The 24,914-nt window shown below is 44.4% G+C and overlaps 3 protein-coding genes across 3 annotated transcripts in view; 1 reads left to right on the plus strand and 2 right to left on the minus strand.

Annotated features, from left to right (window-relative positions):
* Nucleotides 1-2,133, minus strand: part of TULP3 (TUB like protein 3) — a 39,383-nt gene extending 37,250 nt beyond the window's left edge. Inside the window, exon 1 of the mRNA XM_068400748.1 lies at nt 2,071-2,133. Within this exon, the coding sequence (XP_068256849.1) occupies nt 2,071-2,111 (41 nt within the window). The 5' untranslated portion in view covers nt 2,112-2,133. The remainder of the gene's footprint in view (nt 1-2,070) is intronic.
* A 509-nt stretch (nt 2,134-2,642) lies between these two features.
* On the minus strand, nt 2,643-5,663 carry RHNO1 (RAD9-HUS1-RAD1 interacting nuclear orphan 1). The gene is made up of 2 exons (XM_068401778.1): nt 5,499-5,663; nt 2,643-3,305 (listed from the first exon to the last, which is right to left on the minus strand). The coding sequence occupies exons 1-2, from the start codon at nt 5,661-5,663 to the stop codon at nt 2,643-2,645; spliced, it is 828 nt and encodes a 275-aa protein (XP_068257879.1).
* A 3,301-nt stretch (nt 5,664-8,964) lies between these two features.
* On the plus strand, nt 8,965-16,213 carry FOXM1 (forkhead box M1). The gene is made up of 8 exons (XM_068401518.1): nt 8,965-9,514; nt 10,613-10,761; nt 10,981-11,196; nt 11,619-11,747; nt 12,338-12,382; nt 13,330-13,408; nt 13,860-14,041; nt 15,161-16,213. The coding sequence occupies exons 1-8, from the start codon at nt 8,965-8,967 to the stop codon at nt 16,211-16,213; spliced, it is 2,403 nt and encodes an 800-aa protein (XP_068257619.1).
* The last annotated feature ends 8,701 nt before the right edge of the window (nt 16,214-24,914 follow it).

Below are 24,914 nucleotides of genomic sequence, written 5' to 3' on the forward strand. Positions count from 1 at the left end.
TTAAGACAGTTGTGCCATGTCTACCTGAAAGTCAATCAAACTTCAAAATGAACTTGAGCAATTTCAGTTGCAACCACCTCAAATGGAAGATAAGTGTTGGACAAGCGATAGGTTAACACAATGCCATACTTTCAAGGGACAGCCTGTTTCAGGGATGGCCTACAGCCAAGATCTCAGCTGTCTTATCCATCGTCAAGTATCCCACAGCACACTTATGAAACTATATGTGTTTATTTTTGACTTGTTTCCTTCACCTCTGTCCACCAGAAATAAAACAGTTTTTATATCTTCATGTGTATTTTACATATTGCTCAATAGTAAAGGCATTCTTCCTCATGGGGAAAAAAAAAGGACCTGTTTCTCAGGTACAGCTTTTCTTTTTACAGAGCCTTTCTTCTGTAAGATGGTAGATAATATCTTCGTTGCTATGAACTGCCAGTTATTACGTATCACATTTACTTTTTCTATACAAACCACTGTTTATACAACTGACAATTATTTTACCACACAAGAGTTCTAATGACTAAATTAGTGATTTATGGATAATTTTACTATTCTCTTCTCAGGAAAAGAACACCCTTCTTAAGAATACAGTCTTTTGTCTTCCTGCAATTTATTATAGTGCTGCTGAACAGTCCAAGTTCAGAGTCAGACCCCTAAAAATAATAGTCCTTAGGATCTATTTAAGAACGATGTACTTTTATTTAGGTTCATGTATTCTAGTTTTCTTACTTTACCCATGGAGACTAAGAAAGTTAAGGAAACTGATTGTTTGTTTAATAAACAGGAGGTGGGAGGGAAGCAGCTATCCCATGAACTGCCATTATTGTTAGGCTATTTCTGTGGGGCACCCAAAGGAGTATGCAAAGCAAGTTTCTTAGCAGAAAGAAATTATACTAATATAATTGTTATCAGAAAAGCAGCATCATTTCCTGTAGCTTCAACTCAGTCAAACTTAAAACATCTAAAGTCTATGCAAGGAAATCTATGCGCATCCGTTCATCAGTTCTTCAAAAATTGTTTCCAGAATTGGTATACAAGCTTCAGCCTTTAAAGTCTGCATAAAGAAGTCATCTTCTAATGTTTCACAGCATATCTGGTGGACCCAAGTGATTACGGGATCCCTTCTAACTCTATTGCCTCTTTTCATCCTCAACTAAAATTACCAAGTGTTTGTCATAAATAAATACTGTTTGTCTTCTATGCCGCATTTATTATAATTCAACTACTAAAAGTTTAGGTTTCTCTCTTCACTTGCTTTTCCTTTCCCCATCCAAACATCAGAGGCACAAGAGATTTTTTCCTGTGTTTTTACAACAACATGAATTCTGTCAAAATCCATTTTCACTGCCTGCCTGTATCCTCACGTTTAATTTCAACTGATTTTGGTTTTGAGCTATTCGAGTGCCACAAGCATAATCTCCTCCCAAAATCTCTGAGGCTCACAGCTGTTTTTCCTATCACATCAGTTAAGTTCCTTTCAGTCCCTCCTCTTTCCCTTGCAACGGCGTGCGGAGTACGTTACCATACACCCCAAGAGCTTCAGCAGCAACAGAAGAGCAGAGTCACACTGCAAAACCACTTCGCAGCAGCACCGAGAAACAAGTTGGACGATGCGTAACACGTAACTCCGACGAGTTAAGCTCACAGCCGGGCTTTACACCGCCGCGGCGCGCCCGCTGCCAGGGGGTGTTCTGGGGGCAGCGCGGCCGCCGCACCCCGCCGAGCGCTGTGACGTCACCACGCGGGTACTCGCCCCGCCGCCTGCCGCCCCTCTGCCCGCCCAGGCCCCGCTGCCGCCGCTCAGCCCGGCACCGGGTGCTCCGCTGCCACGGACGCTGCTTCTGATGCGATAAAAGGCAGAGTTGCGCGCAGCGCCGGGCAGCCCCGGCCCGGGTCGTTTTGCTCCTGGAGACACCGCCTCCCCAAAACCGCGCCCGCCCGCCGGAAGGTGGAACCGGACCGAGAAACGCCGCACCGGGCCGCCCTCACCGAGGTGCGGAGCCTGGCCGCAGAGAGCCCCGCAGCACCAGGCACTCGCGCCGTCCCCCTTCCCCAGGCTACTCTCACCTGCCGCCGGCGGAGCCACCTCGACCCCTTGCGCTCTCCATCTCCAGCCCCGCCGTTGCTATGGGGCTCCTGCAGCCGCGCCCAGCCCCGCCCTCGCTGCTACCCTTGGCAACGGAACTCGATGCTGAAGCGCGGCGCTATTGGCCGAAGGCGCAGCATGCAGCCCACCCATTGGCCACAGCCCCCCTCAGCGGGGAGGGACGAGCGCCGCACATGCGCAGGACGCGGGCCGCATGCACCGAGCCGGAGCCCAGCCCCGCCCCCTTCCCGCGCGCGCAGCCGGGCCCCCGGGGCGTGGCCGTGGCCGGGCCCTGCCGCCCGCTGCCCTGCGCTCCTCTGGCGCTGGAGTAACGGACAAGGACCCACGTCGATTAGAAAACTCTCTTCAGAGCCACCGCGTTCCCCAAGGAAGCCCGGCCCAACATACCCCCCACTCCCAAGAAAACACCCCCCATGCCCGTGCGGCGTTGCTGAGGGGGGTCAGCCAGCCGTAGCACAACTGGCTGTTCCTTGAAAGTAACATTGTCTGTTCAGACGTCTTTGCACATAACCAAATTACTGCTCCCGACAAGTTAGACGTTGGCCTGTCTCCTTGAGAGCTCGGGGTTCGCCTTCACCAGTATGTCAGCAGCACTCAGCTTCCCTATCTCCCGCAGGTATTTCATTAGATGAGGCCGCCGTCTCCAAGTAACTCTTACTCCATACTCATGCTTGGGAGTATCTGTAACCAGTACTGCTGCTGATTCCCCTCTCCCACAGGGATCAGTATCAAATGCCAGCTCTTCTTCTGGATGCCAGCCATGGCTACTTGTTTGTGGCAGAGTGCTGCTGCATCTCGGGTCCCTTATGGAAGGCACCTGTGGAGTCTCTACATCTGGTGGACTAAAGAATTCTGTTTCCACAGGCTGGGGAGCAGAAAAAAAAGGTATTTCTCTACAGTTCTCCAGACTCTTCACCTGGATGTTGGCTTCTGCTCCTGTCCCTTTCTTGGGTTGGCTGTGAGAATATTGTGTGTTCTTCCTCGAGCAATTCGGATGATCCGAGGGGCGGACTCCATATCCTTCTGGAGTCTCAAAAGTTAAAGGAGGAAATTTGCCAGCTATAGCTCTTCGACAAGCTCCTCCTGCATGAAGCGAACTATGGTTGTCGTCCCGATTCTGGGGTTTGTGAGGACCATGATGCTTCTTCTGGCATGCTTTCAACATTGACTTAGTTGTTTCAAATTGTGGGCACACCTGAAGGGAAAGACATAGTAAGAAGGAAAAAAAACAATTTTCTCCAGGCAAAGGAATGACAACCTGATTCTACTCCCTCACCTATCCCATCTTTTTTCAGTGCGTTCATTAAGTAGGTAATCTGGTCTGCAGCAAAGCACATCAGTCACTAACCAAGCTGCTAAGCAGGAGATACCTCTGAACTTCAACATCACGTTCTGCCACTCTTCTCTGAAGAGTGATTGGGGTGCAAGTGAGCTGTTCCCTGACATCTTAAAAAGCACTCAAGATCTGGGTTTTAAAGAAAAGACTAACTGGTATCTATTCCTGTAACCCCTGCAGATTTAAAACAGTTCAGAGCTGGATCCTGTTTTTTTCTGTGTCTTAGCATAGCTCTGACTAGATTCAATTAACTACATCCTCAGTCTCTCTGAACAGGTTGAACTGAGAGCAATACAAAATGATTTAAAGAATGCCCACTTAGCTCCATCACCTTAGATTATGCTAATAAAGCTTTCAGAATATTCCCCCCAAATATCTTTACTTCAAAACATAGTTAATCTCTGTATTCTGGAGTAACAGATCACCCAAAAGCCACTTCTAAAATCAGCTTTCTATAGAAGATGGTCAAAGCTCAACAATCTTTATTTCTTTGAAAGATTCTGGACTCTTACGCAAAACCTGGAAATCCTTCTATTATGGCATTCTTTATGTTCCCGAGTATCAACAAAAAAAGACAGGTCCCACTTCTTGCAATTAACTTTTCCCTAGAGCACACAAAAGTGGGTTCTAGCTACGATAACTACAGATCCCTTTCAGCATTCCTAAGTCCAGTTTAATTAAGGATAGTGATTGTCTGCTGTAAAACTGAACTGTTTGAGTGCAAAGCGTTTGTGCAGGAAAAGAGAGAAATTATTGTATCCTAGCACATACTTAAAGAACATAGGTGAACCACTGACTTGGAGGATATGACTTCCTGGCTTCAGAGAATATGTAGGGTAGGCTTTACCAGTGCAGGAGCCTAGCAGTCAAGAGGGTATGAAAAGCTTAGATAACATCAAGAAGAGAGGAACAGAAAATCAGTTATCACTGAACAAGTTGACAAAAACTCTGCAGAGGATGCTTCAAGAAGTTACAAACCTACCAGGATTTTCAAATGGAAAAGTACCTAACAGTTCAGTGCTGGTAGCTTCAAACAAACTTTAGAATCATGTTATGTTTGGAATCAAAGAGCAAAGTACCAGTGTGGATATTCCCACCTCTTCCAAGCAAAAAGAATGCTTATTCTCAGCAGCTATTTTACTTAGCATTTCAGAAGCCATAGAGCTACCTGCCTCAAGCATATATAAAAAAAAAAAAATTAAAGAGGAAAAAATTGAACACATTCTATTTCAAGGTTATGGCATCACAAAAATAACTCCAGGTCACCGAGAGCAAAGGAATGTTTCATGCAGGTTTGAAACCATGCTTCCTGAGCCTGCTTTGTGAAGAGCAGAGTCAAGCAGCGGTAACACTTAAACAGAGCTCCCCTACACGATGAGTATTGGTGTATAGGAAAAGTCCATCTTTGTAGCACCTGTTTGCTTTAAAAAAAAAAAAAAAAAATCTTTACATTACATGATATAAAGAGTATCTTAGGACACTGCAAACAGTCCCTGGAATATTTTTTCAGAGCAGAAAAGGAGCCCATCAGAGGAATGATATGGAGAGAAACTATTCAAAAGATACAGAATGGAAAAAGAGGGCATGTTAGAAGAAACAATCCTGAAGTGAAAGCCTATGTTCTCTAAATTTAGCAGTGTCAGATTTAAACAAAACACCTAGTACTTTAACATGTAACATTTAGAGTTCAGCAGTTATTCCAAGCAGCAAGCCAATTAAAAAAAAAAAATCTCCCTAATGTTTATTTTGTGCGGGGTTTTCTGTTGCTGTAGAAAACAGCATTTTCCTGATGAGAATTAGTTTTTCAGGAGACAAACAATCAGTACAGACTACACGCAGTTTTATGCCTTCAAATAACCAAGACCTTAGCGCTTGTAGTTAGAATGTAAAGCAACTCAAAAGCACTTAGCTATGCTTTAGGCAGCTGCAAGGAATTCAGGTCTGTGCCACTAATTTTCAGTATCCAGGACAGATAGCTTTCTGTCGAGACATACAGGAGAAACTTAAAAACCGTTACTGTGGGACGCAGGGGGAAGGACAATCTATACCAACCCAGGCAGCAGAGGTGTTCTGGTCTACAGGTTTTGTAGGAACACGTCTTGGATTCCCGGCTGAAGGCAGCGGAGTTTCATAGCAATGGATGGGTCCCCCTCGCGGCCTCTCAAGGAATACCAGCTCTGCCTTGGCCTTGTGGGTACGTTTCTTCTTTGGAGGCATCAAAAGATATGGTAAAACGACTTAGAAACTTCATGATGCTTGCTAGAGCCAACTGGAGAAAGACGAAAGCACCCCAAGGAGATGCTAAAGTGCTCTCAAATCTGTAGAAGGCAAATAAATGGACTTGAACACAAAGTTGTTTCAAAAACCTCACATTTAGTTTTTAACCAAAGTAAAACGTTTATGCAATAGCACAGTGTACACATCTCTACGCAGACTTTTTCCTGCCAGTAGTTTTTGAACCTTCTGTCAAATTTCAGGTAGATTTATAAACGCACAACAGAATAGATAAACGCTCCAAAGCTTCACAAAAGCTGATAGGTTGGGTGAGACAGAAATGCAAACAAAACAAGTGTCCGAGCTGCAAGAGTTCTGAACAGGCCTTTGGGCAAGACTCAACGTTACTGGAAAAATTAGTTTCTTATGAAAATACATATTTTTAAATACACAAGACAGGCAAACTCGTATAGGAGTTTTTTATCATAAAAATATTTCAGAAGCAATTTGAAAGACATCCATCTGTGATAAGGCCTGACTAAAATACTGAAATACAGAACCTACTATATTTAGAATAGGCTTAGTCACTGAAATTTTAAGGAAACTCAAACCACTGAGAGAGAAAGAAAAGAAAATTGGAATGGGAGTAGTTGACCTACTGAACCAGTTATGTCAAGTCAGCTATCAAAAACATTTAAAGAAATAATTTCTTCACATTAGTTCAATATCTAGTCACAGACAAAGTGGTTTAGGAATTTTAAGTCAGAAAAACTTGTTTTCTTTTTTCCAATTAAACCATAAAAATAGTTTGTAATGCCAAGATATATTGTAGGGCCAAGATAACCAGAAGTCTTTCCATTTCTAGTTGCTAACTGCCTAGACTTTTTCATTTCAGGAATTTTAAAGTTTTTAAATACAGAACATACCTGATGTTTCTCTTCTGCATTCCACATATCTTGCATGATTTTTTTTTCTTTAGCTAGTGAATAAGCTTTAATTGAAATGACATTGAATTTAATTTTCCATTCCAAACCAGATTAGCACAGACGAGGAACTTTAAAAGAGAACATTTTCTGGGAAATCCATTCTCTTTACCCAACGCACAGGACTGCAACAGCCTGACTGCTTACCGAAAGCGCAGCCACCTCAGAGAGTCCTGCGAGTTCCTCTGCCCAGCTACAACCGGTAACACCCGTTAGACGGTGACGCTGCGCGACTCTTCACAAGGGATCACCCCAGGCCAGCGGCCGGTGCCCAGGCACACGGCAGGGCTCCCAGCCCGAGGCGCCGCGGCTGGGGCAAGTGCCGGGGCTGCCCCCACCGAGGTGAGGGCGGCTCACCCTGGCCCGGGCCTCAAGCACCAGCTGAGCAAGCACCCCGAGGAGGAGCGATAGGACCCCTGCCCGCGGGACCGGCGCAAACCCGGACGCGTCCAGACAACCGCAGCCCCTCGCGGGCCACCGGCACATCCGTATCCCCCGCCGCCGCAGCCGATTGGCCCGATCCGCCCCGCCCCTGCCACATCTCATTGGTCCAGGCCGCCACGTGATGCCAACGAGTCGCCGGGCGCCAAATTCAAACCGGGAAACGATCTCCGCTGCGAGCGGCGGCGGAGCCCGGAAGCGCCGGAGGTGCCGCCCCCCTCTGTGCCCCCCGCCTGGCCGGGGAGGTGGTGAGTCGCGACCTGCGCCCGGCACCCGCCCTTCTGCAGCCTCCCCTTCCCCGGTATTTCCCCGCGGGGGCTGGAGGCAGGAGCCCGCAGTCCCGCGAGAGCCGCTCTAAGAGCGGAGGGCGGCTGGGAGAGGGAAACGTCTAGTCCCGGGCTGGGGTGGAGGGGCCCTGGAGGAGCAGGAGGGCTCAGCGGCGAGCGTGGCAGGGCTGGGGGTGGAGCGGGTGAAGGAGCTAGGAGCCCTTTAGCGATACCTCCCTTACCACTCCCGGGGCCGCGCGTACCCGGGGTTGCTCCTGGCCCTATACCGGTGGTAGCAGCACGAGGCCTTCTTAGGAAGTGGCTGCCTCCTATAGGGCACGCAACCTTTTGGGGGCTGGCTAAAAGTTATTCTTCTGTCCCTGTCTTACGGGGATCCCTCTTTAAGGGAGCCGAGTGGAGCAGATCGCAAAGGGCCATGTGTGTGCCTGGGTGCTACAACCTGTGTGTAATGCTGAACATTTCTACCCGTGGCCCCCGTCTGCTGCGCAGCACCCAATCTCAGGGCTGTCTGCTCCCTGCACACAGGGTATCAACTCAGTTTTTTATCTGCTGGACTCTTTCTGGTTTGTATATATGCAAGTGATTCCTGCTGAGAATTTTCTTGTTTACTAGCTGGCCCAGTCAAACCTACCAATGCAAAAGGCCTCTTTTTTGTTATTTGTTTCTATTCTGCCTGCCATCCCTAATGATAAACAATAAGTATGATTTGTGTATTCTTGTTCTGGTACAGTTTGCTGCAAGAGACAGCCTCCACCTAATTCTTGAATGGCATGATATTTATAAGTGGTGGTCTCAGAAGGGCCACACCGCATCTTACCCTGAAAGCAGTATCTCTGAATTTTATCTCCTTTGCTTTCTGCTTTATAATCTAAATTGTCTGTTGTCCAAAAGTTTGGCATTTAAATTGTATGCTGCTCAATGATGAATTTATCTGGTTCTTGACAAATCCACAGAAGGAATGACTAAAGCATTTACTTTACATTTATTTTAAAGCACCCAACTTCTGCTGCATTTGTTGTGTGCCTTTGTAGTTTTCGGGACAATCTCTACTTCCCAGATCTTAAACCATCTGTTAAATTCCCTTTTCTCTCAGGTCACATGATCTGCTGGTTACAGCAATGAGATATAAGAATCAGGACTGCTAGTTCTGTCTTCTATGTGTGTTCTCTCCCCTCCAGCTTGCTGACTGATGCGGGTCAAGTTACTTTGCAGCTAAGTCTTAGTCTCCCTTTCTGTAAAGCACATGTACATACTTTCCTCATTATGATGTACTCTGTGGCTCCCAACTTGTGATGCAAATTATCTACTCTGCAAATATCTCTCCTGTCCTGCTTACACAAGGTGTGGATAAAGGAGGTACAGTGCTATTTTCTAATAGCCTTGTCAACCTTATTAAATGCTTTCAGTTTTTATTTTCCTTCCTTGTTTCTAGCTTTGTAGTAATTGCTGAGAATGTGTGCTCTGTGGGAGGCCCAGGGTGATTTGCTGCACCTTTCCTAGCTGTTCCTGCCCTCCACACTCTTATGTTGTATCTTTTGTTTTGCAGGATTTGTTTTTGCCTCTTTCAATGGAGAGTGACTGTATAGATCAATAATGAGGACCAGTCCTTGCAGGCCCTTAATTCTCAAAAGACGGAAACTGGCCCTCCCACAGAATGATGCATCCTGTACTGCAGCAAGAGATGAGAACAGTGATCAGGATGAAAAGATTCCTAAGCAGGAGCACAGCCAGAAGGACCAACACAACAGCCAACCCAGAGACAAAATAGACTGTGGCCTGCAGAAGTTTCCAGCAGGAATAAAGATAATTGACCATCCTACCATGCCCAACACACAAGTGGTGGCCATCCCTACAAATGCTGATATCCAGAGCATCATAGAGGCGCTGACAGCAAAAGGAAAAGAATGTGGCAACAATGGGCCCAACAAGTTCATTCTCATTAGCAGTGGGGGCACATCCCGTTCAGCAGGTCCAATAGCATCGCAGCATCCCCCATCAGAGAAGAAACCCAGTGCAGCAACCAAGGCTGCAGATGATCAAGAAAGAGATAAGAATATTACACAGACTCCTGGTCTTGCAGGAAGGACAATGCTCTGGCATTCAGGAACTGATCCTGTGGTTGGACAGGAACAGGAGAGCAACAGTATGTAATCTTTAATTTTTTTTTTTTTTTGTCCTGACAAATGGACAGAGATGTGAAGTGGGACAATGAATGTAGTGCTTGGATCTCAGTATGCAGTAATGAAAAGTATTTTGTTAATTAAAAAACAGCTATGGATCTGATTCTAATGATCTACATAGCTATGCATATGTAGTGTAATCTGAAGGATCTTAGTGGGTATAATTTTGGTGGAAGAGATGGCGTATAAAGGTGTATAGCAAAGCAAAATTCTAGTCCTGGGGAAAAAAGAAGGGCTGGCTTGAGGGAATAAAGTCTAGAAGAACAACAGACTAAGTTTCATTTAGCAAAAGGGTTATGGCTGAATTCAAGACTTAAAATAGTTACCCTAGTCAGTGACAAAACATACAGGCCTAGAGCTTTGAAAAAGAGATGATTTCCATCCTTTAATAACTAAGTCTGTTTCCTCCTTGGCTGTCTCATGAAGGTGCTGAATAAACATTAGAAGTGGGATGGATTTTACTTTGAAACCCTGCTCAGATCAAATTTGTATTTGCAACTTAAAATAGCTATGTAGCTTTTGGGCAGTAGTAAATCTTACCCCACAGTATAGTACTGTCTGATAGGAACCCATAGACAGCTGCAATAGCTGCATTGCTACAACCAGCCTCACCAGAGGTTGGTTTTCATTGTGGCAGTTCAAAAACCTAGAAGCACCTGAGCTTCTGACTTAGATCTTGTGCTAGGTCTTTCAGTTGGAGTTTATCACCACCTTCCTTGGCCTCTGCTTACTAGATTCATCCTTTAGCTAAAAATACTTGAATTCTTGGAGTACTGGATGAACATTGTCCTGTTTTGATTGAGAGCAATAGTTCGGTTTGAAGTTTGTTTTTTAAGGCTGCAGCTTTTTTCAAATATTGGGCAGATTCACATGAAATCAGGAATTCAAGGTTGAATTCCTTCCACAAGAAACATTAGCATTGCAATACCATCTTGTTCCTATCTTGAGACAGGGATACATCTCTTAGAAGTGTGACTAGTGGCTTTCTTTTGGCACTTGAGATGAAGGGGAAAGAGGGTTACTTGTGAGTAAGCAGACCTATGGGCTTGTTATCCCAACAGGCAGTGGCGAGACAATGAGCTCTGTGTTGGACAACAGTCTCACTAATATCCAGTGGCTCGGGAAGATGAGATCTGATGGGATAAGTCCCTGTTCTGTGAAGCAAGACACAGAGAAAGAGAACCAGGTGCCTCCGCAGGAAAGAATCAAGGTAAGTAGGAGAAGACAACAGAGCATGCGCTAAAACTTTTTATAGGGAAGTAACCCATGTGGATCAGAAGACTTGCAAGAACTAGGCATCACCATCTCTAAGTAACCCAAGTTTGGCCTTTACTGATTTGAATAGCAGAACTTGGAGGATCCAGGGATGTTTCATGGCCCTTCTTGTCAGCTTTGTGATCATTCATGTATCATTCCTTCTGTCTCTCAGACTGAAGAAGATTCTGCTGTTGCTATTCCTACTGCTGCCGCCTCCTCCTCCTCATGGCAAGATTCAGTATCGGAAAGACCTCCTTACTCCTACATGGCCATGATCCAGTTTGCCATCAATAGCACTGAGAAGAAGCGTATGACTCTGAAGGACATCTATACCTGGATTGAGGATCATTTCCCATATTTTAAACACGTGGCTAAGCCAGGTTGGAAGGTAACTATCAGGCCCTCAAGTTGCTGTGGGCCACAGGGTGATATTATCATAAGCCTTCTGGATGAAAATGAAAAGTTGTTCCCCAGCCTGCAGAGCAAGATGGAAATGAATTTAAACACCCCACCCTGAATACCTTCTCATTCCAGATGTTCCCTGTTCCACTTCTTGTATCCCTTTTCTCATTCCACTTAGGCACCATGACTGGATGTTGGATCACTAGAGTAAGAGTAGGGATCTCAAGAGTAAATAAAATAAGAGACTGATGACAGGGTTGGCTGGCTATGCAGTGAATATGAAGGTCCATGTTGTCTACAGTTTGGAGTGTCATCCATCTGCCAGGGCAGTCATGTCTTAGGTAGGCCCTGCTGTGCCGATAACAAAACTACTGCTTTTCAACCTCCCCCTCATTCCTTTCTCCCCAGAACTCCATTCGGCACAACCTGTCTCTTCATGATATGTTTGTCCGTGAGACATCTGCTAATGGTAAAATCTCGTTCTGGACTATTCACCCTGATGCAAACCGTTGCCTAACATTGGACCAAGTATTTAAGGTGAGTGCCTCATGCAAAGAAAATGGAACAGGCTATCCAGTTCCTAAATGCCACACTAGCCAGATGCAGCTTATTTTTAACAGGGAAGTTAAGCTGCTTTGACATCAGCCTTTTGTAGAAGCTGGATTTGGTCACTTCTCTTGACAAACAGCCAACCTTTGTATTTGAAAGAAAACGTGCTGTGGCCGTGCATATGAACTGGAGCTTCTGTGGGATGCGTTTTTTCTTCAGGTGGTGTGCCAAATGTAATAGTGAGCTTGTTCAACCTCTTTCCATGGACCTGATTCAAATTCCTAGTGAGAAGATTTCCACTGAAGTCGGCCAGGAGTTCCTATGCTGTTTGATTAGACAGTCATGGGATGCAATTGCCCTATCCCAGCTAGGTATTTTAGGAAGTACCATTTTGTGGGAGAAGAAGAGCTTGTGAGTCTGGTATAGGCGTGTTTAGAGTTTCCTGTGTTTTCTGCAGTGGGTGGGCAGGTGGGCTCATGTTTGCTCAGATTATACAAGGTTAAAATGTCCCATTTGTTCCCCCTTTGGTTGATAGTGTCATGTTATTTTTCTCCCTCTCAATGCCTTGCTGCCACCAGCCGCTGGACTTGGAGTCACCAACATCGCCTGAGCACTCTGAATCAGTAAGACTTACCCTCTGGTTTGGGGCTTGGGCTTCCATTCTCCTCTTGCCAATCACAGAAGGAAAGGACAAGAGGCTTGGGGAGGGGGACTGGGTCACTGCTGCACCTAGTCATACAGCTCCATGCATACTCTTTTTGGGTGAAGGAGTCGAACCAAAGGTTAACTGCCTTCAGATGATATGTTCTCTCTACAGCTGCTAGAGCTGTACAGCTTCATCTGTACAGCTGAAGTAGGCTGCAATGGGCACCACAGGCTTCAGAGAACAAGCCCAGACAGATTTCTGGTAGAATCCTCACCTCCATGGCAGCAGTCCCAATCTGTTCTAGGTCTCATACCCAGAGAGAATAGGATCTCTCTGTGCTCCTTTTTCATTTTGGAACCCAGCTGGTTGTGACTCTCGGAAGGATGCACCTGTTTGCTGTCTCTCTTGCATTCAGCAGTTTTAACAATGACAGATTTTCAAGAAGCCAGTCAAATGCTTTTCTGTCATGGCTACAACCCTGGCCTTCTTTCCATCTGCTTAGACTTCTGATTCCTCTGTTGCCTCTGCTATTCCACCTGAACATCTGTCTGGTCTATGGTTTGTATAGAGATCCAATGTACAATAAAGCTATCCTATTCACCTTTCTTCAGGCACTGAGGACACCAAAACCAGGTAATTTCTGCAGTAGAGTCTGCAGCTGGAGCAGCTCTGTCATGCCATCTCTTTCTACACAGCTTTTGGTTGGCAGCTGGCTTTGAGATGGCATGGCTGCAAAACAGCAAGTGGCACGGAGATAGAGCCGGCATGGGTGCTGGGTGCTAACAGCTGCTCTCTCTGTATTAGCGCAGCACAGGCTTCTGGATTTGCAGTTCTGCAATGAGGCAGCAGAATAAAGATGGATTCTTCGCTTTAAATCTTTCTTTTCTCCTTCTTCTCCTCTTTCTTATTTCACAATGACTACAGCACCAAAAGCGACATCTTCCTGATCCCCAGAAGAACATGGGAAGCAACAGCAGCAGCAAAACTGAACCCCAGAATGCACGTGAGTGTCTACAACAGCTTAGGCCAAAGATAATCAGGCCCGTAAGTTGGGCGCACTGTCCCATATTCCCTTAGGAATAGAAGTGGAAATTGTTATCCAGGTTTGCCAGCTTTTAGGCTTCCTACTGTCAAGTTTGGAGCTGAAGGCAGTATTGTTGTGTCTGAGAGAGGATGTGATGGGGAGATGAAGGGGATTGGGCACTCAAATGGAGTGAGAGCAGAGCTTGCCCCAACTTGAGGGCTGGGATCTGTACAAAGGACTATTTTCTTGTTCATCAGGCCTTCTGGCTTGGGATTTGTATCCTCAAAATTAGCAGAGAAGGCAGGTGAGCCTATCTCTGATCGGATGTAAAATTTAGGGTATTTAGAAAGACTTCCTGTTAGATGCCTGGGTTTCAAGAGGTAGTAGAGGAAGGGCAAGAGGCTAGCGAGTCTATTCTTCTCCCTTCCAGGACGAAAGATGAAGCCTTTGCTTCCTCGCGTCAACTCCTACCTGGTTCCGATCCAGTTTCCTTTGAGTCAGCCTCTTGTCTTGCAGCCTTCTATGAAGGTTCCTTTATCCATGGCACAGGGAACATCCCTCAACAGCTCAGAGACTTTCCGGAGCAATAAGCGTGTGCGCATTGCTCCAAAGGTTGGTTTCTTGTTTTCTGAGGGTTTTTTTTTTGTTTGGTTCTTTTGTGGGGAGGGGGTGGGGGGTTGGTTGGTGTGGTTTTTTTTCTTTTCTATAGCTCTTGCCTTCTGTGGACCCTGTTCTTCGTATGGTTCCTTTGTGCATCTTTACTAGGTGCTCTGAAACTCTAAGCTCATATTAAGGAACTAACCAGTGACAATCCTTGCTGTTCTTTTCTGTCTCTAGGGTGACTGTTACCTGCTAATTGACTTGCTATAAGGATGTTACTATAATTTACTAGAGGAGGGGGCTCTATGGATTGGTCAAGACAATTTTTCTCTACTGCTTGGACGTGAAGAAATAAGAATGGGAGAAGTGGCTTTTTTCTGCCCCTAAAACATTCAGATTTTTGATAGCTCTGAAGAGACATGTAACATAGGGAACTTCTTCTGAAAGAGCATTTATTTGCATGTATTCTCTTCCCAGAGGTTTTCAGTACCTGCTGTTTGCTAATTCTGTGGAGTTCCCAATTATTCCGGGCTCAAGCAAAACAGCTATTAAACAGGTCTTTCTCTTGGCATCTCACTGACTGCTCTTGGATGCTTAGACATTGTAAAGCTTTAACTTCTTCCATCCTATCTAACCATAATCCTGTTTTTATTTGTGTGCCTGCTGCTTTATGTTCTTTCCTGCTATGATTTATCTTTCCACTGTGCTCTTTTCCTTTTGGTAACCTCATTTTTTTTTTCTTTTTCCTTGGTTTCTGGGAAAGCTGTTCTCATTCATTTCGTTATTTCACATGTAGATAGTGTAAGGAAGAATCAAAGGGGTCCAGAAATATTCAGCTCTCCTTCTGCCTGTACTCCTAGAAGTTCCTCATAGCAGAAGTGCTGTGAAGGGCATGACTTCCAGTCACTTAGCTAAAATCCTTCCCATGTGATCTGTAGGCTTCTTTGTTTCGGCTTCACAGAGATCAATCTCTACCTGTTGTTATAGTTACTGCTTTCTGAAGACCCTCCTCTTATCTGTTCTGCTGTCCTTAAGTGCCAGCCTTTCTTTTCTTCCTTCCACTATCATTTGGATTTTGGGTGGGTTAGATCCTTACTTTACTGACTGCATATCACTTGTGTTTCTTTGTAGATGTCTCTCTCTGCAGAAGAGTCATCTCCTTTACCTGTGGCTGCTGTCAAGGAGGAGAGTCAATGTGATGAAGGTTTTTTTCCCCCAACCCATTCGCTAAAGGAGAGCAGTTCCCAGCCTGGTGAGGAATTGGCTTCTTTCCCTGAGAATGTCTGTATAAAGGAGGAAGAAGGCTCTCAACTGGATGACTGGCTGTCCCCATTTGCCTCAACACTAACAGTAAAGGAAGAGCCAGGCTTGTTCCTCCCAGTCTCATCCACAAAGGAGAAGAAACAATTCACCATACTGAAGTCACCATCTAAGGGTGTTTCTGACACGTTAGTTATAAAGAGACGGGAAAGGCGGGAAATGGGCAGATCCAGAAGGAAGCAACGCCTAGCACTGCCTTGCTCGGAAGAGCCTGTCCTTGTTTTGCCAGAAAGCAATGGCTTTGACCCTTTCCGGTTAGGGGCAGACCCCCCCTTCCTGCAGGAAAGCCAGCCTCTTGAGAACGTATCACAGCTCAGCAGCTCGCAGGGGGAAGAGGGGCCCTTTAAAACACCAGTCAAGGAAATGTTTAGCAAATTGCCAGTTTCTTCCACTCCCAGCAAAGTCTCAGAAACTACTACCCCCCCACTAGGGGGCCTTGACCCCTGGAAGTCTGCATCTTTAGCCAAGGGTGGTCATGAGCTGGACTTCAGTCCTGTGAGAACCCTTCAGTTGCCATTCACACCTCTCCAGGAGAACCAGGACTTGCTGGGTTTTAACAGCACACCCCTTAAAAATCCCCTCTTTGAGTCACCTCGGGAACTGCTCAATACAGAATCCAGTGACATGGTGCATGGCCCCCTCACAAGCTCTCCAGCTTTTATTCATGAGCATACTAAGCAATCATCTGTTGAACTGCCAGCCTCTGGCTTTACTGAAAACCGGTCACTCATGGAGGGCCTGATCCTGGACACTATGAATGACAGTCTGAGCAAAATCCTTCTAGATATCAGCTTTCCTGGTCTTGAGGATGAAAACTTAGGAACAGACATTAGCTGGTCTCAGCTCATACCTGAACTGAAGTAAACTGGCCTGAGGGCTGAGTTTGGTTTGTTCTGATATTATAGAAAGCACTCTGCTCTTCTGAGATCTGTTCATGTAGTCCAAGAAGACTGTCTGCTTTTGAGTAATTCCCACATCCATGGGAAGAGAGGGCATTATTGACTCCTGCTAAGCTGGGAGACAGGCCCATTGGCTGCTATGAGCTCCCTTTATAAGCTGCAATAGACTATTTATGTGGAACAAGATAGAACCTCTCTAACCTTGTGCTAGAGATGAGAGTCCATGGAGAGCAGTTATCAAGAGAACATCTAGGTAGGCCCTGAATGGCATTTACCACTCAAGGTTTCAGAGGAAATGGATGCACTCCTCCGTTAAGTACAATAGGAAAGAGCCTGGAAACCTCCTCCTAGCTCTGTCCTTACTTTCCTTTACTTTGTTCTCCTATTGCTTAGTATCTTCTGTGTAGTTTTAATGGCTGTAAATACTGTACATTCCTTAAATTAGCCCTTAATTATAATAATAATTTTATTCTTGTAGGGTTATGGGAATATTTGGGCTGGTAAAGGGTTTGACTTAGAGTGTTGTCCATATGTTCCACATCACCTGTATTATTCTACCCTAGATGAGAGCCTAAAACACTTTTTTTTTTTTTCTTCTTTGACTTCAGAAACACATTGGTCTAGGCTGTTCTGAAGGTTGCTGAGGCAAAGATCTGAAAAATCACTTATGTGTGACTCAAGTCAAACTGAAACAGGTTGTTATCTGGACTGCAGCATAAAAATCTTGGTTTGGCTTCCTTTTCCCAGAGTGGAATGGAAAAGAGCTTGGATCAAGCTGTATAGCTCTTCTGATTCCAGGGTCCTATTATTATGCACCTAGAGGACTAGATAGAGTCACTGTTGCAGTAAGATGGAATTGAATGGTTAAAGCTGCCCTCATTATAATCATCAGTTGAAAATGTAAAAAAGAACTTACAAAGTAAATGCTGATATTTCCACTGAAAAGTGACCTCTGGCAACGCAAGGTATGTTTCTCTTGGTGCAATAGGACAACTCATCCCAATTCACTAGAACTCATGTCAAAAGAGGAAATTGCCATGAAAAAGACCTGATCCTTCTGCTTACAGACAAGTGATGGCACACGTATGTACCTACTCAATAAAGCTTCTGTGGGAACACAGATGAGTATTGTCTTTACTGCTTTCACTCTTAGCAGCGTGCTCAGGCTGGACCATAGCATGAACAACTGAGTTTTGCTTGTCTAATGTGTGCATTTTCTCTGATCACTGAATAAGTGATCATTGGGACGTTTTCAGTATCTCTCAGGCCACATTGGTCATACCACAATAGCTTTCGTTGCTCAACCCCTTGCTTCATATAATATACTTTTTTCTGCTGTTCATGGGTAAATCCTGACTTTACAACTCAGAAATATACTTAGTCTAAAACATCAGAACACTACCAGCAGACTAGTTTCTGTATTTTGTAAATGCAAAACAAGTCTCACTCAAAAATCTGTATTTCTGCCTTCCCCTATAAACACAAAACCAGATTTAGATGTGTGTGGTTTTCAGAATTGCAGTTCTCTCATGTACTTGTTAGAGGTTATTTGCCCTCAGAAGATGTTTCAAGCACTTTGTGCTGATTATTATTTCAGTTTTTCTGGGGAGGAATATTGGACTCCCTGATCTGCATTTCTGTCTGCCTAGCACAAATGACTGCTCAGCTTGAGGCCAACAGTGAAAAAATGTTTTACTAGGCTGCCATGTGATTTTCAGACTAGAAGACTTTTGTCAGTGATTAGAAGTTGAAGTTCCATCACTTCTGATTGAGTCTCAGGGTTTCCTTGCCTAAACAGGAAATAAGAAAGGATTTTGGAAAGCTTTAGGACTGAGAACTGTTGGGTGCCAGTAGCCTCTTAAGTGTATTTTGTTTAGGATTGATTTGCCAATACTGCCTATGAGGGCAGGAGGTCTTGATTCCTTCTCTGCAAATGTCATTTAGTAAGGAGTTCATGTCCTTCAGCCTGGATTGAAATCATCATTCTCTGATCAGGAAATCATAACAGACAGCTGTGAAAACTCGTCAAAGCTACACAGTACATCTGTCTTCAGGGAAGAGAGCTGAGGGGAAAGCCATAAACCTAGATCTAGGCCCAGGGGGAAGAAGAGATGCAGACAGAAGGCAAGATTGTGGTCATGAGGAAGCAGAAGAGGCTCACTTTGTGGTTTGTGGCACACTTTCTGTTAGTGCACGTAACCCAGCTGTCAACACCCTACTTGGGTTTCTCAAGACATATCTCTCTTTCACCTCACGTCTTGCTCCTGCGAGGATGCGTGCACACAACTGACATCCAAGAGCCAACTAAGTATCACCTCTCCAGCAAATTATGAAATGCTCTTATCTTTGGGATGATGGGATGGTGTCAATTCGAGGCGGGTGATCCCTTGCTGTCCCTGTCAGCTGAGGTGCTTTGATGGCCACCTCACATTATATTTTGAACATAGTAGTGCCAAAGACTAGTTTCCCTTCCTGCTAAGCATTCCAGTGGGAGCCCTGCTAGAGGGCAGTTATATCAAAAAAAGTTGGGGGGCACAACAGAAAAAATTCCGTTAAACAATCCTACCTACTGCTCCCACAGCAGATTTCTCAATGTTTTGCCCAACTTAATTCAAAGCCCCACTTGGTGAGGATTGTATCACAACCCTCAGGAAGAATACCTTATTTCTCTCCATCTGTAAGTGTTTGCCTGACATTCTGCCTGGATCCTTGCCTTAATTTCATCCTGTTACATTCACCACTGTGAAGTTGTACAAAAAGCTATAAAGCCCTCACACCAATGTCAGAGTGACTGCAGCCAGCTTGATGAAAATTGTAAGTTTTGGCTTCTCCTCCTGTTCTTTCTCTGCTGGTATTTACATGTCACTATTTATGGGAGTGAATTGTTGCAGCATGTAAACTACGAAGAGAAGTTGTTCGAATGTGGAAGTCACGGATATTTGCATCCTTACCAGTAAGAAGTTTCACACCTCTGTTGTCACAAAGGGAAAAGGGCACTTGCTCTTAATATCCCAGGCCTAGCTCACAGAAGATCTGTAAGATTAAATGTGATCAGGTGTTGGAAGGCAGTTAAGCATGGCATGAGGCAGAGAGGGGGAGAGCTGCACTTCTAATCACTCAGCAAAGCAGCTGTTTGGAGGATGTCGGATTAAATTGGCAGAATTTGTTTCTGGAGGTCATTACTTAGGTATCGTGTGTTTGAGCAACTGGACTGTTCAAGGGTGCCGTTGCTCAGGAGAGAAGTGACAGACAAGTAAGACAGCTGGAAGTCAAGCACTTTGTACTTTTGGGCAAGCGCTAGAGGCATATGCAGTGAGGTCATGGAGGGAACAGTGGAAGCGGGGCTGCAGGGTAGGAGTATTATATTTTGAAAATGTCATGAACCAAAGGCTAGAACAACAAGATGATGTAGCTGCAAGCCAGAAGTAAAACATTGTGTGAGAAACAAAACCAAAGGCATTATTTCAGACCATGGGGAGACAATTATTGAACTTGAGGTACACAGGCAGAGCACAGAGTTGACTGAGCAGGACAGAAATTCTTCTGCAGTGAGGTTGGGTGTGTAATAGAGAACTTCTTGAGCACAAGCCCATCATCCTCTCCATCATGCAAAAGCATACATTCAAGTGCTCAGAGCTGAGCACTGATATTGCTGTCAGCCTCTGTTCTGCAGGAATTAGCTGAGACAAAGAAAGACAGAGAAGTACACCTGTCTGAGAACAGAACACTCCGAACTGTCTTTCCCTTTGTACAGATGCAGCCTCCAAAAAGCAAGAACCAGCCTGCAATCGCCCTGTGCTCAGCTCAACCCAGTTGAACCTGCACTGAAGGACTGCTGGGCCTGCTCTTGCCCCAGTCCTCATCCCCATTATCAGGAGACAGCATTGAGACTTACTTAGAGGAAGAACAGCCGACTTCTGTCAGGAGCTAGTGGAAAAATACTACGAGACCACACCAGACACAGACCAGAAGACATCAGGGCACTGCAATAAGGCTCAGCAACAGCACCTTGTATAGGAGTAGAGCGTACACTGAAGTTTAGGGAGTTTGGGGCACTGTATACAGGGGACTTACTTAGACAGATGGAAGCATATAAGTAATTGCATCATGGGATAGAATGTCCACCCCCCATCTCTTGGCACAGATATAGAACAAGTAACACAGCAGCAGCATCGAAGAATAAAGATTATTGATAACCTCTCCCAGAAAATCTATCCCCTTTTCCTGCTTGTGAGCAAGGCAGAGGTGCAGGGCTTACAACCAGCCCCAACCAAAAGAATTCTGATGTCCTCACTGCAGTAGCTCCACCACATACCTCTGTCGTTACTGCTAATTTGAGGTGCTCACTTGAAGCTTTAGTCTGGCTTGAGAATAAGGTGGGACATATCAAGTCATACTTGCTTAGCAAGTGACAGCAATGAAGCAGTTTGACAGTGTTGTCAAAAAGAGTCTGTCTCAAAAGAGATCTATGGTTGTAACCAGGAAAAAGGCTTGGCTGCCACGTGACAGTAATAGCAGGAGGGAAAAAAGTATTTTGTAAGGAAGAATGGGGAACATGGTTAAGGCTTTGCGAATAAAGATCTTACTTTAGGCATTTGTGATAGAGGTGTCAGGGCAGTGTCAAGTTGGCAATTCACAGGAAACAGGAGGTCTCTGTAGCGCAGGGAGTTGTAACCGCACAAAGTATTGAAGAGTTGTATGTTCGAGAGCAGAGCAATGATGTAGGCTCAGGACAGAGGAGCTGTATACAGAGGGAGAAAAGAGGCCAGAAGGCAGGTATCACCTGTTCCTTTGCAGGCTTAATATTTGGATTATAGTGTAGAGGTGTGATCTTGTAAGATGGCGGGTGCCTCTGTCCATCCTCCTTCAGTAAGAGCAGAGCTATACTTCTTGTCTTCTCATGAACCTGTTGTAGCTCAAGAGCAGGGAGGCATAGTTCTTCACACCCTCTGTGTAGCACTCCCCAGGTCTTCTCTGAGTAATGTGCAGGAGTATCCTAAGACTGGCATTGAGTTCTGATTACAGAGCAGGCTGTTTGACACCTTCTAGCAACACCTATTAATGTTTTCTGAAAGAAAACATTAATATAAGATGTAGTTTTCAAAGGATCTGGGACACAAATCTACAGGGAGCCAGCAAGTGCTGCGGATGCTCTGCTCCTCTGAAAATTCTGCTCTGTGCCTGGCAAGAAGTGCGACAGATGCAAAGGGGAAGGTAATTCCCCTTCACCGGTTGAGTGGGGTTCCTCCTACTCCATGGTGTCAGCTGAAAAGGACTGGATGTTCCCTGACACGAAGTGAGGAATGATTGCCACCTTTTTGCTTTTGCAAGCTGGCTGGTGGAGGAAGGACTCGAGCTCTTCCCCGTATGGAAGAAAGAGACCCTGTTTTACAACTCAGCAACCTTTTTGTGCCGGTATCAGGCCTTAATTTCTACCAGAGGGCAGTCTAGTTCTAAACAAAGGTGGAAATTTCTTTTTTAGTAAAATACCTGACTTCCTCTTTAAAATGCATTATGGATTCGGAGAGCAAAATGAGAGGCTTGAAAAATGTGATCTTGATCCTGAACAGAAATAGCCTCCCTCCCTGCTCCCCTTTTTCCAGCAGAGCTGAGCTCCAACTGGATAAAAAGATATTCAGGGTATAACAAAGTATTGGCTGCCTGAGATTAAGAAGAAAGTGTCCTGCTTCACTAGTAATCTCAGACCGGTTCTTGCTTTGATATAAGCAGAGTTTTAGCATGTAAAGCCCATGAATCTGAATTGCTGATGCAGTTCAAATGACACAGTTGTCCTTGAGTTTCAGTTACAGCTTTTCTTGGAAAAATAAAGATGACAAATACCCTGATACACAGTTTACTAATACAGGCAAAAGATTATACAAAGCAGATTCTATTCCACGCCTCAAAATCTGTGGGAAGTCATTATACAAAGCACACTGGTAAACTGTTTGCAAAGAAGGTATATAGTCAGAATTATTTATCCTCCACGTTTACTTCCTTTTTTTTTGATGTACCATATTTAAAACCAGAAACATTTAATGACATTATTTAAGAAAGTCAAGCAAAACAGTCAGCACAAAAGATTATTAAACTACAGTTAGAAGTGGATGGCTTATGTTCCCTGCAGTTGGTCTCTATTACCTTCTCATGGACAGTTAGGAGGTTGCTGTCAAAGGGCCTTTGTTTATTTAGTAATGTAACTTGTAGAAGGTAAGTTCTGTTATATTCATCTGTGGTTACAAGCAAGAGACTGGCTCGTTAGCACCAAGACTGTTTGGAAAACAAACAGACCAATTTGCCAGCAGGACAAAAAACCCCTCATCTTCACTGGACATCAGAGGAATCTCTCAATATTGCTGACATTTTCTATAGAATACTTTTTTTTTTCACTACCAATATGGTATCTTTTCTTGATGCACTGTATTCTTTCACATTTTATGTATTTTTGTGTAAATGTTAATAGAAGCAAAGTTTTGGATAATATCATTACACAACAGGCCAGAACATCCCATTTCAACTCTATGCTTTTCTCATGGAGTAGCATGTTTAGATTGCTTATATTTTTTTAATTCTGAATTCTGAGATTATATGTTTGTCTATGCACAAAGTTATTTTGGATTGTGGAACAGTATGAAATTCCAGCTGCAATTTCTGTTCTCGATAATGCATGTATATTGTTAAGCCCTGAAATACTCGACTTAGGGGTAGTTATATGACTCTTGCAGTATAATCTATCTTGAATTATTAACATGCATTTTCCACTTTAAGCTTCACTTTAGAAAAGATTTTTTGGGGGGCAGTTGAAGTTTTACCTGCTTAGCTGTTGTTACACACAGAGAGGTAACTAGAGGAGGAATTGCCTCGGGCATTGTCAAGTCAACAGTACATGAAACTTTAATAAGAATATTGGTTGTCAAGAATTCCATCATCCTCTCAGGGCTACTTCTTGTAGGCTGGAAGTGCCCATACTTAATCTCTGCTACTGCTGTCTCTCCATTTAGACACACTCAGTTCTCTTTCTCAGGTTCCCCATGACCACAGCCTATTTCATCTCTGCTCCATATGCAGTGCCTATCTTCTCCTTTACTTCTCCCTTTCTTGACAGGGGGCATGTTACAAGTTAGGACTTGTAGGGATGCTGGGAGAAACCATGGTGCTCCATGTGTCAGGCTGTCAATAGTCCTGCCAGGCCTCTGAACAGAGCTTTCATGTTTACAGAGTTTCTGTTGGAAATAGTCTCCCAGGAGAGGAGGTTTCTCTACATTTCCCTCCACAACCCCAAGTCTTTACATGCAGACCAGGATAATCCCCAGCCTCCAAACTCCTACCCTGCCTGCTGGATAATTTTGCTGCACATACGCTTGATCTTTGTAGAATTTCACCCACTCCCTCTCAGCCCCGCCTCTAATTTTCTACACGTCTTTATCACTCTCTTTTTCTGCTTTAAAGGCCACTTGGCACCCTTGTCGTTCCTTTATGAATTCAAATCACAATGTAGTTTTAAAATTTTGGACAATTAACAGTGTTTGATGTATTTAGCATCCAATGATAGGAGGGGGAGAAAGATCAGGAATGCAGCAGAACTGACACCATAAAGCACATCGCTTGCAACTTGTGGGATCACTGAAGATGCTTTCAGCACCAATATGCTTTTTCAAGTGTTTACAAATAATGGTATCAATGCCATAGAATGGTCTAATCTCAGGAGCTCCACCCTGTAGCTAATTAGTGTTTGACAGTCTGCACTCTGCTATGCATACCCATGGGACTGGCATGCTACAATGATAAGAGCTGTTTTGCCATTTCCCATAGCTGAATCTCAGTTTTGATTTATTTGCTGTTTTTATTAAAATCTTGATTGCTGGAGTCAGGAGGTCATGAGATAATCTCAGCTGTCATTCAAATCATGCCAAGGCCTAGCCATCAAGAATACAAAGAACAGCTTGGTGATACGATGTATGAATGCAGCCTAAAGGCTAAGAAAGCAAAGGAATCCAATATTTATAGTTTTAAATAAAAGTACATTGTTAAACCATCATTGTTGTCCATCAAATCCTTGGGGTCATAAGACATCCCTCTGTCTTCCTGTTACTGTAACTGCATTGTGTACACAAAGCTGCTTCTGTACTAGCAGTACTACTGTGCTGGTGATTCCATCATAAAATCCTGAATTGTTTGAGCAGAAAGTATGCATACTGCATATCAGTCTCAGGTAGAGTTACTGTTGTTCTACTGGGGAAAGAAGAGGCAGGGAATTAAGTTCAAACAGCCCAATTGTTTCTATAAATGATAGCACAAGAATGTCTTGCTCAGGTTAAAAAAACCCATTTTATAGCAAACCTTTTGTTGAAAAGACCTAGGGCCTCCCTGCTGTGGAGGGAGTTTGTCAGGGTGTCCTTCTTTGCTTTGATGTATTCCTTTTTATGAGCTGAATGAAAATTTTCCAATTTTTGGCTGTTATAAACATTCTTTAAAAAAAATCTATTTCACATCCTTAGCATAGACATAGTCGGCAACTAAGCATAGTTGGGAAGAGATTTGTTCAGTACAAAGTGTGCTCCAGCACAAATTTGCTGGAGTGCATGGAGATTTCTTTCTGAACTTGCTCTTCATGACTGCCAGCAGCTGAGCATGGGAATGTGAGCTCTCTTGTGTCCTAGGGACTT

The sequence above is a fragment of the Nyctibius grandis genome, chromosome 5, assembly GCF_013368605.1.
Source record: "Nyctibius grandis isolate bNycGra1 chromosome 5, bNycGra1.pri, whole genome shotgun sequence".
NCBI classification, from domain to species: Eukaryota; Metazoa; Chordata; class Aves; order Nyctibiiformes; family Nyctibiidae; genus Nyctibius; species Nyctibius grandis.

Bases quoted from the DNA above. Each gene is read 5' to 3' on its own strand.
- FOXM1 (XM_068401518.1), top strand. From the start codon at position 8,965: ATGAGGACCAGTCCTTGCAGGCCCTTAATTCTCAAAAGACGGAAACTG. The intron at 10,762-10,980 runs GTAAGTAGGAGA...TCTGTCTCTCAG, and splicing joins CTCCGCAGGAAAGAATCAAG to ACTGAAGAAGATTCTGCTGT. The intron at 11,197-11,618 runs GTAACTATCAGG...CTTTCTCCCCAG, and splicing joins TGGCTAAGCCAGGTTGGAAG to AACTCCATTCGGCACAACCT.
- RHNO1 (XM_068401778.1), bottom strand. From the start codon at position 5,663: ATGCCTCCAAAGAAGAAACGTACCCACAAGGCCAAGGCAGAGCTGGTA. The intron at 3,306-5,498 runs GTTGGTATAGAT...CTTTCCCTTCAG, and splicing joins AGAACACCTCTGCTGCCTGG to GTGTGCCCACAATTTGAAAC.